The sequence below is a fragment of the Typopeltis vanoorti genome, chromosome 17, assembly GCF_054136105.1.
Source record: "Typopeltis vanoorti isolate ZY-2024b chromosome 17, IOZ_Tvanoo_1.0, whole genome shotgun sequence".
Lineage (NCBI taxonomy): Eukaryota > Metazoa > Arthropoda > Arachnida > Uropygi > Thelyphonidae > Typopeltis > Typopeltis vanoorti.
In genome coordinates this window covers 4,192,142-4,211,377 of record NC_143565.1, presented here as the reverse complement: position 1 = coordinate 4,211,377, position 19,236 = coordinate 4,192,142, and the positions used below count along the sequence as shown (strand labels likewise).

Here is a 19,236-nt window from a genome sequence, read left to right as displayed (position 1 = left end):
GAAACAGCACGTAACTGAAGGGACACGTGGTGTGAGAGTGTTGGACCTGGTTATTGGTTCAGAGGTTATATGCTTAAGTAAGGTGACCTCGTTACCTCCAGTTGGTGAAAGCGATCATGTGGTATTGACTTGGGAGGTTGCAAAATCTGTGGATTTTTCTATTAAGAAGGGGTATGTACGAAACTACAGGTTAGGCAATTATAACAAGCTTCGGAGTGAGCTTGCAGCCATCCCATGGCAGAACATATTGCAAGGGAAAGATGTTAGCAGTGCTTGGGATAAAATCAGCGGGTATCTGAGGAAAGCAATATCAGATTGTGTCCCCATGGTCAGGAGGTCAAACAAGGCAGGCATTAGATGGATGAGCAGTAGTATCAAGCTTGAACTACAAAAAAAGAAAATGTTATGGAGAATTTACAAGGAGAAGGGCGATCAGGACACCCATGAGCAGTACAAGGCTCAAGCTAGGAAGGTTACCAGCATAGTAAGAAAAGCTAAATCAGATTATGAGAAGACCTTAGCCAAAGAGATCAAGGGTAATCCCAAAGAGTTCTTCCGCTATGTGGCAAGTAAGAGGAAGAATGACTTCGGAAGGATAACCTTAGTGGGTGCTGATGGTATTGAGGTGACAAAATCAGATGTAATAGTCGAGTTACTGAGTGATCACTTCTCAAAAGTCTATCACCCAAGTGAGGCTATCTCTATACCTATAGCAATACCTAATGTGAGAATTGAAGCTAAAGAATCAGAGGTATTAAATATATTGCGAAACTTAAATGCAAACACTGCGGTAGGCTTAGATGGAATATCAGCTCGGGTGTTGCGTGAATGTACAAATGAATTGTCAACCCCTCTTACCTGGATATTTAATTTAAGTTTGAACTCTGGTATGGTCACTAGGGAGTGGAAGTTAGGCAAAGTGGTTCCTTTGCATAAGGGTGGCTCTAAAACTGCAGTATTGAATTACAGACCAATCACCATCTCAGGAGTAGTGGTAAAAGTATTGGAAAAGTTGGTTAAAGACAAAATTCAAGAATGGGTGGATCAGGATATGATACTCTATAGAGGCCAACATGGTTTTGTTAAAGGTAGATCCTGCCTTAGCAATCTATTAACTATCCATAATAGAATAACATCAGAGTTGGACAAAGGAACTGGCTACACAGTGGTACTTCTGGATTTTGCTAAGGCTTTTGACAGGATACCCCATAGAACACTGTTATGCAAATTGGAGCAGATGGGAATGGATATTAAATTGGTGATATGGATAGGAGAATGGCTCAGGGAGAGATACCATAAGGTGGTGTATGGAGGAGCCGAGTCCAGAATGAGGCAGGTGACCAGTGGTGTGCCTCAGGGCTCTGTGCTTGGGCCAATGTTGTTTAATTTGTATATAAATGATATAGGAAACGGCTTAAAGGGAGATATTCAGTTGTTTGCTGATGATGCAAAGTTGTGTAGTGCAATAAAAAATCAAGCTGATGTTGAAAGTTTGCAGGAGGATTTAAATAAGCTGGTAAAATGGGCAAAAGAAAATGGATGTCAGTTCAATGTGGAAAAGTGTAAAGTCTTGCATTTTGGGATTAAAAGATTACCAGCTGTGTACTACATAGATGGAAAGGTACTCCAAGAGATTGATGAGGCTAGGGACTTAGGGGTATTGGTAGATAAGGATATGAAGTTCAGAGGACACATTGCTAAGGTGTCCAAGATTGCACATAGGATTACTTGGTTGTTGAGGAACACACTGACATCCAGAGATAAAGAGGTTATTATTCCCCTTTATAAAGCATTGATACTTCCACATTTGGATTACTGTGCTCAGGTCTGGTCACCTGGATTCCTTGGAGATGAGGAGGCTGTGGAGAGGGTTCAGAGAAGAGTGACCAAGTTGGTGAGTGATATAAAAAATGCTCCCTACGTTGATAGATTGAGAGCTTGTGGATTGCAGAGATTGGTTGATAGGCGAAGAAGAGGGGATATGATAGAAACATTCAAATTACTGAAAGGTTTTTATAGGATTGATGCAGGGGAAATGTTTCAGCTGTGTGATAGTGATGGAAGAACAAGAGGTCATCTCTGGAAATTAAAGAAGAGTGTGGTTAACAAAGGTGTCAGAACAAGGTTTTTTGCCTGGAGGGTGGTGAATGAGTGGAATTCATTGCCTGACTTTGTTGTGAGCTCTTCATCTGTAAATGAATTCAAGAAGAGATATGACAGATATTGTTTTGCTAGTTTGGGTCTCCCGCGATGAGTCTACTGACTCCATGGAGATACCCGTAATAATAATAATAATAATAATAATAATATAAACAGCTCATCATACCGTGCTTTAAACATACTCAAATTCTCTGCAGACACCACACTCTCACGCAAGGCATTCCAATCATTCACAACTCTGCATGAAAAAAATCTGCTTCTCACTCCCCTACTCACACCCTCTTTATACAGTTTCCAGGGATGACTTCTGGTTCTCCACTGATCTCTCACTATTTTCTGTAGAATCTCTCCAGCATTGATCCTATAACACTCCCTTAATAACTTGTAGGTCTCTATCATATCTCCCCTCTTCCTCCTGTCCATCAGAATCTGCAAGTTGCATCTTCTCAATTTTTCCTCATACTCAACATTCCAGAGGTTAGAAACTACCTTAGTCGCCTCTGGACCCTCTCCAACATCTCTTCATTCTTCTGAAAACTAGGTGACCAAATCTGGGTACAACAGTCCATGTGTGGCCTAATCAAAGCCTTATACAATGGAACAAGAATCTCACCTTCTACAAGTCAGTGTCCTCTGCATCATTCCCAGAAGCCTTGTGTTGCCTTCACAATTTTGGCTACATGTCCCCTAAATTTCAGATCCTCATTCACTATCACCCCCAGATCTCTTATTTCCTCCACCTCTGACAATATATTCTCACCAAGCATACATTCTGTCATCTCATTTTTGTTTTCCAAATTTTAAAATCTTACATTTTGCAACATTGAACTCACATCCCCATTCCCATGTCCAATCACTCAAATTATTCAAATCTTCTTGTAAGGCCACAACATTTTCTCTACTCTTCATGGTTCATCATCTGCAAACAACTGAAATCTCCATCCAAATCTTCACCAATATCATTAATGTACAAGTTAACAGCAATGGCCCTAAAACAGATCCTCTGAGCTACACCACCAGTGACTTTCTTTTTCCTGGATATCGCCCTCCCATACAACTTGTTGATACCTATCAGATAGCCAGTCTCCAATCCAATTCACTAATCTAATATCCAACCCCATCCACTCTAGTTTGACTATCAACTTATCATGTGGTAAGCTATCAAAAGCCTTTGCACGATCTAAGTATATTACTGTGTATCCTTCTCCTCTGTCAATGGAAGCAGTCTTCTTATTATAATAATTAAGTAGATTACTAAAACATGACCCCCCCCTTTAGTAAATCCATGCTGTCCATGAAAGATAACATTGTTGTCAACCCAATTCTGGATCCTAGTTCTCACAAGCTTCTTCAACAACTTAACCACAACACCTGACACACAGATAGGCCTATAGTTTAATGCTGGAGTTCCATCACCTCCTTTATGACATGGCACAATCTTGCCCTCCTTCCACTCCTTAGGAACTTGACTGAGTGCAAGACTCATATTAAAAAAATATGTCAAGGCTGGAGTCAACTCCCTGGCACATTCCTTCAGAATACGTGGTGATATATTATCAAGTCACACAGCCTTATTTACATCTAGTTTGCTCAACTCCCCAAACACCTCATGCTCACTTACAGCCAGTCTCCCCATCATCAACTGCTCTCAATCTCTCCATGAAGTCATCACATTCACAAGATTGAAAGATCTTTATGAACTGCTCATTAAGTATCTCCACCACACATTCTGCAACAGCTGTCTTTATACTATTTTCTCCAATCACTGTCATCCTTCCATAATCATTCTTTCTTCTGCTGGCCACATATCGAAAGAAGTTCTTAGGATTCTTTTTGGCTTCATCAGCTAACTGCTGTTCATACCTCTCTTCAGGTATGAACCCTCACCAACCAAGTCACCTGCCTTGCCTGGTCTTCGTAGGCCTCATGGAATTGGTTATTTCCACTTCCCTTATGCTGCCTCCACAATGCCCTCTTTCTCTGTATCGCTTGCTTAATCTCTTTATCCATCTCACATCTACCTTATTTAACCTTCTCACCCTTGGAATACACTTAGACATTGCATCTACTAGATAGTCTTTGAAAATCCCCCAAACTGCATTGATCTCTATTCCAGCTAACTCCTCATTCCATGCTACACCTGCAAGCTGTTACCTGAGCTCTTCATAATCACCCTCCCCCCTTGTAGTTCCACATATACCCTTTTCTTACAGAGGTCTTCACACTGCTGGCAACCACCCAGGTAATCACCTCATGGTCACTCTGACCAATTGGTAGGTGATTTGACACTTCATTTATAATTACATCCTCTGACGAGATGACCAAATCTAAGACCCTCAATCCTCGTGTGCCCTCTGTTACATACTGTCTAAGGTAGTTTTCCCTCAAAAACTCAACTCATTTTCTTTACTTCCAGTTGCTATCTCATCATTCCAGTGTATATTGCCATAATTAAAATCGCCCATAATGATCACTCTTTTCTTATTTGGTTGGCTAATTTGATTATACATTTCATAGTCACTACCGTTCACATTTCCAGGTCTATAACAACATCCAACCAAGTATTTCATTCCATTCACCTCTATCTCATACTATACGCAATAAACCACGGGCACTGTTTCCCCTCTTGCATCTCTACTTTGTATGGACATAACTCTTTCTCTATCATCAATAGCACTCCCCCTCCCTTTTTACACCTTCTATCCTCGCAAAACACATCATACCCTTCCATCTCTATTCCTGTCAGGATGTCGTGCTCATCTAACCATGTCTCACTTATTCCAACAATTTTTGGGTGAACAGACTCAATTAGTGCAACCATTTCATTTGCCTTGTTTCTTACACTTTTAGCATTTGTATATAAACACAGCAGCTCATTCCTGGATATACAGCTAGTTCCACTGATACCACCCATTCAATGTGATCTCTCCATGCTCGACTGGGGTCATTTCCCTTTTTGCTTATTCATTTTAGAACCTCTTCAATTCCAACTGTTTCCTCTTGATCTCAGGTCATCCCATTCCTTTCCTGTCTACACATGCTCTCAAGAACAATATTCCAAGATTTATCATATTTGGGATTTATGAAATGTTAGGAGTTGAGCAGGAAAGATCATATTTTTAATAAAAGAAAAAAAACAAAGTCAAGCTTTTTAGAGGCTGAAGAAGTTATGGATGTAATATAAATTAAAGATGCCAAAAAACATATTCTTGGTTTAATCCTTTAATAAAGTGCAAGCAAACAATGTTTGCACATGAAGTATCTTCACGACTGGGCTACTTGTATAAAGGCTAATGACTTCAAATCAATTGCCTTAGTATCCCATACAGCAAAGCACACAAAGCATGATATGTACAATGCTATGCATTATGCAAAAGGCCATTACCAGACTGGTTTCACCCTTTATTGAAGTTAATAGTGGAAGCTAGACCCATAAGATATACACCAAGATTGAAGTAACGTAGAAGTCAATAATTTCTCACAAGTAATCAAATGATGTTGCACCTTATTAATAAATGCTCTGGATTAGAGAAAGATGTTGAAAGTGTTTTCATATAGTATAAATTAGTTTACAGTTAATAAATTTTTTCAATATACTCTAAATTATGGATGACAAGAAATTTCTTGGTATCTCTAATTTATAGTATAACCAAATGAAAAAACTTTCTACAAATATGGATGTAATATGTTTATGCCAGGATAACTTACATGTGAAAGTCAGTTCAAGAAGGGAAGAGTGATCTTGAATGGAAATCAGAATATTATCAAAAGTAAGAGGGGGGGGGGGGTAGGATCTTCATTCTAGGAAACAACTGAGTGAATTTAATAGCTTCTAAATTCACTAATTGTTTTCACTCCATTTGGGAATGGTGAATAAATCATGTTTAAGACAGGTTACAGAAGATTTTAAAGCTTCAATCATTTGAGTAGTAAAGGTTATCACTACCAGCAAGTATCACAATCACAACCAACATTATACATGTCCATAAGGATATGTGCATTGCATTATGTGATACTAAGGCAAGTGATGTGAAGTCATTAGCCTTTATGTATGAGTTGCCTAGTCGTGTAGTTACTTCACATGCAAACTTTGTTTGCTTACACTTGGATAAAGGATTAAACCAAGAATACAATTTCTTGGCATCTTTAATTTATAATATAACCAAGTGGGAAAACTTCCAACAACGTCAAGGAGAATTGAAGTTGTATTGCAGGATAGTGAAAAGAGCTCATTTGAGGCTATTTGGTATGAGAATGAGAATGGCAGAACAAAATATATAGTTAGGTGCTGCTATAGACCAGGTAATAGAATAGATGGTGGAGATAGTATGCATAAACAAATTGATGAAATGAGTGGAAGGAGGATAATTATGGGGGATTTCAACTATGGTAACATTGATTGGAAGGAGGAGAGGACACATGTGAGGAAGGAAATGGATTTTATTCAATTATTAAGAGATAACTATCTGAGACAGCATGTAATTGAAAATACTAGGGGTTTGAGAGTGCTTGACCTGGTAATAGCATCTGAGAATTTGATGTAATGAATATGACCATGTTGCCACCTTATGATCACTCTCGCACATTGGTGAGAGTGATCATAAGGTCTTGACCTGGGAGGTGGCTAAAGGTGTGGTATTTTTGATTAAGACAGGGTATATGTGGAATTACCGTGCTGGCAAGTATGACAAGCTTAGGAGATTGCTTGAATCAGTGCCATGGCATGTAAAACTGCAAGGGCTGGATGTCGATAGTGCATGGGAAGTAGTCAAGGAGCATTTACAGGAGGTAATGGCTGATTGTATACCTAGGGTTCGAATAGTAAAACAAGTAGGGGTTAAATGGATGAATAACACCATTAAGCTTGAGCTGCAAAAAAAGAAACAACTATGGAGGGAATTTAAAGAGAAAGTTGACCTGCAGGCACATGAATGGTATAAAGCACAGGCAAGAAGGGTAACGAGTGTGGTAAAAAAAGCAAAAGCTGATTATGAAAGGAAACTAACTATGCAAGCTAAAAAAAAAAAAAACTGTAAACGGAATGATGATGGTAAGAAGGTCACTGAATCAGTCGATATAGTGGAATTACTGAGCAATTTACTTTGCAAGAGTATATCATCCAGGTGGTGACATTGAAAAAATGAAGGAACCATTAGTTTATATGGGAATTGTGATGAACGAAATGGAGGTGAATAGTATATTATAAAACCTTAATGTGAACACATCAGTGGAATTGGATGGTATACCAGCTCAGGTCTTACGTGAAGCAGCTAAAGAATTGTCAGTGCCCTTGACCATTTTGTTTAATTTGAGTCTCAGGTCTGGGTTAGTCCTGAGGGGATGGAAAGAGGGGAAAATAGTTCCAATGCATAAAGGAGGTTCCAAGACTGCTATTGCAAATTACCAATCAATCAGCATATCAGGAGTCGTTGTCAAGGTTTTGGAGAAAGTAGTCAAGAGAAAAATACAGGAATGGATAGATGAAAATGGGATACTGTATAGGGGACAGCATGGCTTTGTGAAGGGTAGATCATGCCTCAGTAACTTGCTCACATTTTATAACACAGTGACGGCTGAATTGGATAAGGGTATTGGGTTTACAGTGATACTACTGGACCTGGCTAAGGCATTTGATAGGATGCCACATGGAATTCTAATCCGTAAACTACAACATATGGGAATGGATATAGGGTTGGTGAGATGGATAGCTGGGTGGTTGATGGAGAGGTATCAGAGAGTAGTTTATTCAGGCAGTAGAGTCCAAAAGACGGCCTGTGACTAGTGGTGTGCCGCAGGGTTCTGTTCTTGGACTATAGCTGTTTAATTTGTTCATTAACGATATAGGGAAGGATCTAAGAGGAACAGTTCATTTGTTCCCTGATGATGCAAAGTTAGGTAGGACAATAGTGAATGCAGGAAGATGTCAAAATCTTGCAGGAAGACTTGGATATATTGGAGTTCTGGGCTAAGGAGAATGGATGTCAATTTAATGTGACAAAATGTAAGGTTATGCATTTTGAGGTGAAAAGATTAGCAACAGTATACCACATTGGTGGAACTGTATTCCAGGAGATTGATGAGGCCAGGGACTTGGGAGTGTTGGTGGATAGGGAGATGGTTTAGGGGGCACATTGCAAAAGTGGCTAAATCAGCTCAACTCACTTGGTTGTTGAAAAATACTTTGGCGAGCAGAGACAAGCAAGTTATTGTACCTCTGTACCAAGCCTTGATAAGACCTCATCTCGACTACTGTGCCCAGATTTGGTCACCTAGGTTTCTTCTTGATGGGGGAGGAGGTGGAGAGGATCCAGAGACGAGCGACCAAGATGATAGCAGGTCTGTGGAATGAACCTTATGAGAATAGGTTGAAGATCTGTGGGTTGCAAAAATTGGTCAATAGGCGGAAAAGGGGTGATATGATTGAGACATTCAAATTGCTGAAGGGTTTCTATAGGATTAATTCAGAGGATATTTTTGAGATCAGGACTGGTGGTGGGAGAACTAGGGGACATCTATGGAAGCTGGGCAAGAGTGTGGTTAGCAAGGATGTTAGAGCTGGGTTCTTTACTTTTAGAGTGGTAAATGAGTGGAATAAGCTGCCAGAGTCTGTTGTGGGTGCTATGACGGTGAGTGATTTCAAGGCAGGAGGGTATCATAGATACTGTGAGAATGTCGTAGAGTTGTGTGGACATGATGTTTAGGGCCTTAGGGCGATTTGGACATGATGTTTAGGGCGACTCCAGGGAGTCCTTAGATGAGTCTAAGGACTCCCTGGAGTCGCCCATAATAATAATAATAATGTGATACTCTATAGTGGGCGGCATAGCTTTGTAAAAGATAGGTGATGCTTTAGTAATTTTTCTTTCATTTATAATAGACTGACAGCAGAATTAGATAAGGGAAATTGCTACATTATGATACTGCTGGTCTTCGCAAAGGCATTTGACAGAATACCACATGGAAAAACCTTTACAAAAGTTGGAGCAAATGGGGATATGAAGATGAGAATAGGGAATGATTGACAGACAGACACAAGGGAATAGCATACAGTGGAGTAGAATATAGGAGAATGAGCACAAGTAATCGAGTGACTCAGGGTTCTGTACTAGGGTCACTACTCTAATTTGTATATTAATAATATATGGAAAGATTTAACTCGGGTTGAAAATGTTACATACTGTAATATCACATTGGTAGTACTGGACTGCAGGAAATTGATTAGGCTAGGGACTTGGGATAATGGTGGAGAGAGAGTTCAAGTTCAGAGGGCATATCGCAAAATTTATTAAAATAGCTCAAAAGGATTAGCTGGATGTTGAAAAACATCCTAAGATGTTAAGATAAGGAGGTCATTATCCCTGTTTATAAGGCTATGATTCGGCTGTATCCTGACTACTGTGCACCGATTTGGTCACTTGGGTTTCTTGGAGATGAGGTGTTGGAGGATTTGAAGATGAGTGATCAAGTTGGTGATAAGTCTGTAGAATGCTCCCTAAAAGGATATGTTGAAGATGTTGGTTGTAAAGTTTAACTGGTAGGCAGAAAAAAAGAGGGGACATGATAAAAACTTACATAAGTCATAAAAGGGATTTTTCAATATATCACAAATAGGAAGAAAACTGGGGATCACCCCTGTAAGTTGTGTAAGAGTGTAAACTTTTTTTTTTTTTTTTCTACACTAGATTCTTTTTTTTTCTTGGAGATACCCACAAAATAATAATATATGGATGAAGAAGATTTTTAGAAGAACATGGAAACAATGACAAATGATTTCAACATGCCACTTAACATAAATCCATACTGGTAAATGAAGAAGAAAATAATAATAATAATTAGCTCAAAGGGTTGTCAATTACAAGTGTCTTAGCTTTTTATAGACTCAATTCTGTTAATGATAATATGCTAATCCTACTTCTATAGACCTGCTATGTATGTTAAGTTAAGTGTGTGTGTATATACATATGTTTTCTTTGACCAGGTTTATCTGTTTTATTGGGGAAACTCGCCTCCCCTGCCCTGCCCCAGAAAAACCTGAAGTTAAAAAGACATCAATATTTCCCTTGTTTCTATGACAAAGTCTGTCCAATTATAAAGGATCAATTGACACAGCAATGTTAAACAGTATGCAAAAAATACTAACCTAATACCCTTTTATTAGTGCATTTTGCTAAGGAGCACTCCTGTATTTGAATGTGCTGGCTTTGACTTTGGATTTAATTACAAACTATTATAACGTTTATAAATGCATAGATAATGCATTTATAACCCCACATTATTTATCCTTTCTGGTGTTGTAATCATTGCCCACGTATTTTAACCCTTCATTTACCACGTTTAATTCTTTTGTAATTTATTCACTTATGATCATTTGGCTTCATATGTTTTTAAACAATTTATTGCTAACAGTTTTATCTCGGTTAAGTTCCATGTTTATAAAGATGGTAACGTGAAATACTCCAGATCCACCCTAAGGTAAAACACATTATCTATGTCATAACAGTTTTAATAATTAAATCACAGGTCAAAGCCAGTGCATTCAAATATGGGGGTTCTCCTTAGCAAATAAGTATGCTAGGTTATAATGATACTTTTTTAATATAAAATAGGAGATATTAAAGATCGAACCTTGTTTCAAAACCAAATATATGTAGGAATTTTTGGAAGTCAAAAAATGTTGAATAGAGAGCTTATTGGAGTACAATCCTCAACACTGGAGTTTCCTTAGATTGTGCCACTTAAAAGAGATGAGTCATTCACATATTCACCTTTTATTAGTGCATTTGATACATTTAGTACATTTTTTTAAATAATGGAATTCATGAGTCTTGTGAATGTAAGTGTAACAAAAACGAGTGTTGTGCAGAGGTGAAATTTGAACATATTACCTAAAGTTCATGTTACCAGGTGAATTAGCTGGTCTAATACAGAGGTGGCAGAGTGCTTCCTCATGAAAATGTGTGTCATTCATCCAACAAAACAGGCATGCCAGTCAGAAGAACACACGTAAATTATAGACATAATACACTGACCTAATACCCTTAGTTACTACAGATGAAAAACAAACATCCTCAATGGTTGCTTAACAGAGTGAAACAGCACCGAATTAAAAAATACTATTTAATTCTTTCAATATTTCATCTCAGTCACAGCTTCATGGAGTATAATATGAGACTTGTAATGCACACACAAAGGAAACAAAACTAAGTGAAAGATGTGCACCAAAGACTAGAGTCCTAACTAGGTGGGGGCACCTGTAAACTAGGATCTCAAAGTAGGCCAGCTTGTAGGAACAGGTACATCAGGAATTTTAAAGAAATATAACCTTTGCACAGCTTTCATGTCCTATTTGAAAATGGCTACACTTATTTGCTCCAATAAAATCAACTCCCTTCTCTCAGTTCCTAGCGCGCGCGCGCGCACGCACGCACGCACACACACACACACACACACACACACACACACACACACACACACACACACACAGAGTATCCTGTTCCTGTAAGTTGGCCTACTATAAACAGACAAGAAGATCAGTTACCGCCCATATAGAAGAAAATTAAAAATACACCTGCTATCATGACTTTAATCAGGCCTTGCAGATCATGCTTTGGATATGGCTCATAAAATCAAATGGGAAAAGACCATTGTGCTCCATTGCAGCAAAACTTGGAAGAGAAAGATTGTTTTTAGAATCTGCGACTGCTGTGAAAAATCAGCCTAGTTTACATCCAGGGCCACCAACAGGTGCCCACAGTGAGCACCACACTTTATTATGACTTTAGTTTTCATCCATGTGTTTCACTTATTTTTGTGTTGCCTTTTTGTGTTTGTAGTCTCATACTGTACTCCCAAAAGATGTCTTTATGACTGAGATGAAACACTGGAAGAATTAAATAGCATTTTTAATCCTTTCTCAGTGTTGTTTCACTCCATGAAGTCAGCACGAGCTCTTCCCTGCATTTAAGCCTTAACACACAAAACAAGAATCATGTTATCATGCACATACTACAATTCCCGATATCATATAAACTACTGTAGTTTTCCTGGACATAATATTTCCTTATAAATTTTAGCAAATCTCATCTGTACATTTTTAAACATAAAGCAAAAAAGTGTACATAAAAAGCAGTATTATTATTATTGAAAAAGTTACAAAAAATATTATTTTTCATAATCAATAATATTACTGATATACTATCAGTTACAAAAAAATTTGTAACTGATAATCTATCAAACAGATATTTATTTACCTTGCTAAAGTGAGTACCTTGCCTTCAAGTTTCTTTACTTTTTCTTCGCTCTGTTTTTTCATTTCTTCCAATTCTGCTCTTAATCCTGCACTCATTTCCATTTCTCTGTCTAGAAGTGAACGAAGAGAGCTAGAAAACAAAACAAAAACAAAAAATATTACCATCTTTAGATAATTTGCCTTCTCTTTATATCTAATCTTTTAACTAATTACTGTGAATGAGGCATGTTTGTTTTTATATACAGCTAATTTTCTCTTTTTACACGGCCTTTTTTTACACGATTTGAAAATAGCATGGTTTAGAAAACAGAAAGCAATTGTATTTTTACATGCCATATTTTGATTTTAAATGGTTCAAATGGTGCTTATTTTTAAAATTTCTGTTTAAATTCCGTTCTGTTAAAAAGGGTATTTCCATTATAATTATCATTTCATAGAATGGTACATATGTACTTAAACTTGAATTTTGGAGAATCCCCTCAATGTTTTAAATATCAAGGATTACTCTACTCTACAGAATGTAGACAATTGTGGCAACAACAAAAAATTCAGTTTTTGTAATTATGATTCCCTGAAGTTAAGCCGACAGATGATCTGTTATATTCATATGCCGCTGGTTCAGAAGCTAAGTTGGTCCGTTAAGGGACTGCCTATATAAAGCTTCTTGGAAGGAGTTAAGCTGTTTGCTAAACAATAACTGCTTGTTTACAATTCAAAACATTGTCTTGTGTTTTGTTCATGCAATAGAGTTAAACAGGTATATTAAATTTTGAAGTTCTGTATGCGTAATATCAAATTAGTAAAATTAATAATTGATTATTTTCAGATATTTTCGTAACATTACCCCATTAATCACGGTGTTAGATAATTCAGTTAGACAGAAGAAGAAAAGAAAAGCTATTTTTTTAGAAATTAAGATCCAAATTTTAGATCGTTTAGCAGCTGGAGGGAAGTATTTTGGACTGAACAAAGCTACTGTGAAAACAATTAAGAAAAATGAAGAGGCCATTAGAAAATCTGTTCTTTATGGAACAAAATTAGGTGTCAAGTCGTCATCGCATATGAGAGACATTATAAAAGTGAAGATGGAAAAGGCCCTAGTGATATGGATAGAAGATTGCTCACAAAAAGAAAAATACCTTTAGATGGAAATGTCATCAAGGAGAAAGCATTATGGTTATACAAACAGATTCTGGAAAAGAAGCCAACAACATCAAATAACAATTGTAATTTTTTTGCAAGCACAGGTTGGCTTACAAAATTTCTCAAAAGATATGCACTTCATAATGTAAAAATAAAAGGAGAATCTGCATCTGCAGATGAGTCAGCAACTAGGGAATTTCTTTCAAAACTGTCTAAAATTACTGAAAATGGTGGCTACAGTCCTGATGAAGTCTGGAACACAGATGAGACCAGCCTTTTTTGGAAAAAAATGCTCCAAGTAGAACTTATATAGTAAAATCACAAAAACTTGTCAGTGGCTTTAAAGCAGCTAAGGACCGTGCAACTATTATTTTGCAGCAGTGCTTGAGGAAATTATATTAAAACTATATTAAATTACATTAAAAGTCATTAATTGATCCCTAAGACCATGGACAAGGAAAGGTATGGATTTTAACATGTTACCAGTGTACTGGAAAGCAAACAAAAAAGGTTGGGTTACAAAAGAAATTTTTAATGAATGGTTCCATCATTATTTTGTTCCAGAAGTTAAATGCTATTTGATGGGGGGAAAAAAAATCTGGACTTTAAAGTTTTATTGATTATAGACAATGCCCCTGGCCATCCTGTTTTAGAACACCCAAATATGAAATTTTGTTTTCTGCTGCCTAATACAACCACTAGACCAGGGTGTGATCACTACCTTCAAAACTTACTATAATACATAAGAAGAACATTCCAATACATTTTGGATAAATTAGATATGGATAATTTATTGACAGTTATTGATGTGTGGAAGAAATTTTCTATTTTGAATTGCACCAAACTTGCTAAATTGGCTTTATCAGAATTGAGACCATCAACTTTAAATGCATGCTGGAAAGCTATTTGGCCAGAATGTGTGAAAAAGAAAAACCCAGTTACCTTTGTATACAACCGAATATCCCAATATCATCAGATTAGCACATGTAGTTAGCAGAGAAGAATTTGATGATTTTTTCTGCAAATATTGAAGAATTGATGGTTGACAAGGCTATTAGTGATGACGAAATAATAGAAGCTGTCCTTAAGAATCTCGATGAAAAAGAAAAAAGTGACGATGATGAAGAGATTCCACTCACTGCGGGATTAATTAAAGAAGGGCTTCAAATGGCTAGTAAATTGCAAAGTCGTTTTCTTACACATGATCCAAATACTGCATGACCTGAACTGTTTAAATGTGAACTGAATGGCGATATGAAGAATTATACAAAGATCTAGTCAAAACAGGATCTCAACGATTAATTATAGAATTGTGGTAAAGAAACAAAATCAACCTTCAGAATTATTGGAAATTAGTACAAATTTAGTTCCTTCTACTCAAGAAAACATTTCAAAGACCAGCATTGCAGTATGAACAGGAAGGCCAAAGTGTTTCAAGTGATGAAAGTGATTTTATTCCAGTCTCACACAGAAAGCTACTGTGGCTACTGTCAGAAAGTGACAGCAAATAAAATTTAACTAATAACCATATGTACAGTGAATTTGAGCCTTTTCAAATTTCTGTTTTATTAGTGACACACTATTTTCTTTAAGAAAGATACATATGTATATACTTTAAATAAGTATTTAAAATAAAAAAATATTCCAATAAAATTAAATAGAGTTTTATTCAATGATTTTCATATATTTTGTTTAAAAATAACTTATTCTTTGTATCGGGTTTTCACATCTGGAACCATTCTTCTATTTTTTTTTTCATATGAGCCGTATCCTTTTTTACATGGTTTTTACCAGTCTACCATGTAAATGGAGAACTGGGTGTGTGTGTGTGTATTATTATTATTGCACCCTCCATGGAATCAGCAGACTCATCATGGGAGGTTCATTCAACTGACAACATATTTATCATACCAAATCTTAAAATCCTTAATACTCCTTGCATTAACAACACATTCTGGCAATGCGTTCCATTCACTGACAATTCTCCTTGTAAAAAAAAATCTACTCCTTACCACACTCTTACATAACTTCCAGGAAGTGATATAAAGGATATACCGTATTTTCCGGTGTATAAGACGCACTTTTTTACCTTAACAATTCATCTTAAAAATGGGGTGCATCTTATGGGTCAACTGCTCTCTTCAGTTGACCCATAGGATGCTTCACAAACGAGATAAAGTTTTATGGGATAAATCAGAACTATTATACCATTGCTTTGATACAACAGAAAGAAAAATACGGGAAACTTTGAAAATGAAGGTAAAGATTGTTTCCTCTTTTCAAAGTCATATGCACTCCCTTTTATATTCCAAGATCTTTGTAGGCAGTTAATGGTGCAATCAAATTGATGCGTGACCTTCACGTGACTTCTAGCGCAGCATTGGCTAAGAACGGGGAGTCCCTAATCAAGTTTCATAATATCTTATCCGAGTAATCAGTTACCGATGTTTATCAGTATTGAGTTGACGTGTTGAGATATTTTGTGTTAGGTTTTAGGATTTTTCCAGAAAATTGTATTAAATTTCTTGGGTGCGTCTTATACATAGGAGCGTTTATACACCCAAAAATATGGTGTGTATATATATATATATATTTAATGTATATATCCAGATTTTTTTGGCTATGGTGTGATGCCAGTCATCTTACCATGGACAGACAAAAAACTCAATTGAACAACACATTGAAGAACACATTCAAGATATTGAAAACCATAGAAATGAAGCCTCAGCTGCTCTCTTCAGTTGATCCATAAGATGCTTCACAAATGAGATAAAGTTTTATGGGATAAATCAGAACTATTACACCATTGCTTTGATACAACAGAAATAAAAATATGGGAAACTTTGAAAACAGCATTAGACCCTAAACATTTAACCTCCCTACTGGCCAAGGTGGATGAAATAGTGAGACAAATTGCACTTCTTATCCATGTTATTCAATAGGTGTAACAGAATCATATCCAGATTTAGCTGGACGTCTATAGACGTCATAGCCAGTTTGGTTCTAGAACGTTCATGTGAATGTGAAAACATGCAGAATGTTCGGAACAATTAGAAATAGTTTTTTAAAAATAACATCAGTCTCTTTTATAACTGCATAACAGTTGTTACTTTTATTAGTCCTACTAGTTTGTTTATTTACGCCTGAAAAAATCCTGTGCAATTGGGATGAAACATCGTGTTACTAAGTAAATAAATGTTATCAACTTATTCCGGTGTTCTGCCTTTTGCTGACAATTCGACATTTAAGAAATCTATTCCTCATACCCCTCTTCACCACACTCGTACATAACTTCCAGGAAGTTATATAAAGGATATATATAAAGGATGACTCGAATGAAGAATTCCAGCCAACCAGTCCGGAACACGGGGGGTTGGGCGGCATAGGTGCCAGGGGGGGGGGGGCATAGCCCCCCTAGTATGTATATAAATGAAACAAAATCTGAATTTTTTACCACAGATAAAAGGGGACTAGTATTAAAAATAAAGCTCTGATGAAATAATAAGATTTGTTCTCATTTGCCAATAGATATAGAACAAATCATTAGTCACTTTGAAAAAAGTATTGAAAATAATGAGTTTGCAGAGGAGAATGTATTTCTAGAAAGAATATAAGAGATGCTGTATTTTCAGAGAGGATACAGGGAGGTAATTTTCTTGATTTATATTAAATTAACTTTATTACTCTTACAGAATGAATCTCAAATAATAAGTAAAACATTTGTAAAGAATGTCTACAGTAGGAAAACAATCAACAGAATTCTCCAAAATAATGCACACTTGGGTCTACAGGCCAGCTTGGTTGGCTGAGTGGTTAGCGTTTCCTCTCTCCAGCCAAGAAGCTGTGGGTTTGAATTCCTCCAGGGGCATGGATGTTTGTGATTGTCCTACTAACTATTTATCATATGTACTGCAACCTGTGTCTTGGTGCAGAATGACCTGTGATGACTTCGTGCCACAAAAATAAAAATTTAAAAAAAACTAACTAGATGAAAACCTAAGTTTCTGTGGTTTAACAGTTCTGTGGGAAATTTTCGGTATTGAGACCACATTATGATGTAAATAAAGAGTTTATTAAAAATAAGCAATTAAACCCTGACAAGTTTCACAAGTTCAATCCAGGCTACTTATACTTAAAATATTACTGTACTTATATGCATACCCACGAGTTCCAAAGTGCATCTAGTGATGGACAAAAGCCAAAAAGGGCCAAGAAAGTGATGGCTTTAAATGAGAAAGTATGGATTCTAGATAAATAATGAGAAAGGCTCACATACACAACTATAGGTTGCATGTTTAGATCAATGAAAGTATGACACATAAGGAAACAAGAAACTGAGATCAGAGAGGCAGTGCAAACTGGTGGAATTCTTAATGCTAAATATGAAGAATGCACTGTTCATTTGGATTGAAGACCAACACAAGAAAAACTTGTCTGTGAACATTGGTATGATTTCCACTAAGAAATGTTGCATGCCTCGTTCTTAACAATAAAATTTTGATACAGTATTTTCGAAACGTGGGTCAAAAATGTTACACATTATTGTAAAACGCAATTAAAACCTTTTAAACTCATTTAAACATTTTTCTATTAATTGCAAATGGCTGTGTACACATCTAGGCATATGTAGAAAATATTTGGAGATATTCAGGTGAGAGTATGAATTTTCAAGAAATTTCACACTTCGTGGGAAGTGTTGACATGTAAACCCTGCAAGTATGGAGACCCAACTGTATATAAAAATAAAAAAACCATATCCAAGAAATATCTACAAAAATATATCATGCTTATTCTATATTTATACCATCTATAAAATTAATTAATCTTCTCGGTTCTCCTAAGGATCCCCCTTCTCCTACTCCTGGTTTAGCCAGTATATACCAAATCTAAGGTTAATTTACCAAAAAACAGTGACAATAAAAAGGGTGCACAATTCCACATCGCTTACTCTATTTTACTGTGATACATGTGTAATTGTATAATTATGGAAATTCCAGAGGTCTCACTATAAGTTTTATTTCTATATGGGAAATCTACAGCACAGAAGAGCAATCTACTAGGAAATCTATGAATGAAACAGGGTAGGCTACTTTTTTTTTTTCATATATATCATCCACACACGAAAGGCCACAAGACCTATAGCACATTAGTGCTGTGTGTATGGATAGTCTACAGCAGTCTAGAATCTCATTTTTAAAGAAATGCACTAAACTATTACCAACCTTCACTAAAATAAAACAAGTTATCAAATCACCAGATACTCATAAAATTTATCTTAAAGAAATTCTGAACTGTTTAACCAATTACGAGCATCAAAAAAGGAATTAGCTTTAAATATTATAATAACATCAGAGTTGGAAACAGATCTGTCAAGCACATTAAATCCCAACTTATTTAATTAATATCTCAAAAAAGTACTTAGAGCCTTTGAAAAAAGTACATAAATCATAGTTGGAAATATGCAACCCTATTGGAATGATCACAGAAAAAGTACCCAAATTATCTTCCGATAAATTGGTTGCTAATCTATCAGGCCACACTATAAATCTTAATTGGAAATATGCAACCCTACTGGAATGATCACAGAAAAAACACACAATTATCTTCTGACAAATTGGTTGTTAATCTATCAGGCCACCCCAAACAAATTACCTATCAAGACTTCATGCACAGCACTGAAAAGA

General features: G+C 36.5%; 1 protein-coding gene across 4 annotated transcripts in view; it reads right to left on the bottom strand.

Moving 5' to 3' along the window:
• The window catches only part of LOC150097105 (sorting nexin-29-like), a 780,446-nt gene that overhangs the window by 290,718 nt on the left and 470,492 nt on the right, over positions 1-19,236 (bottom strand). For all 4 annotated transcript variants that reach the window (XM_090406852.1, XM_090406853.1, XM_090406854.1 and 1 more), the window contains one exon: positions 12,411-12,539. In XM_090406852.1, coding sequence (XP_090262978.1) covers positions 12,411-12,539 — 129 coding nt within the window. The remainder of the gene's footprint in view (positions 1-12,410; positions 12,540-19,236) is intronic.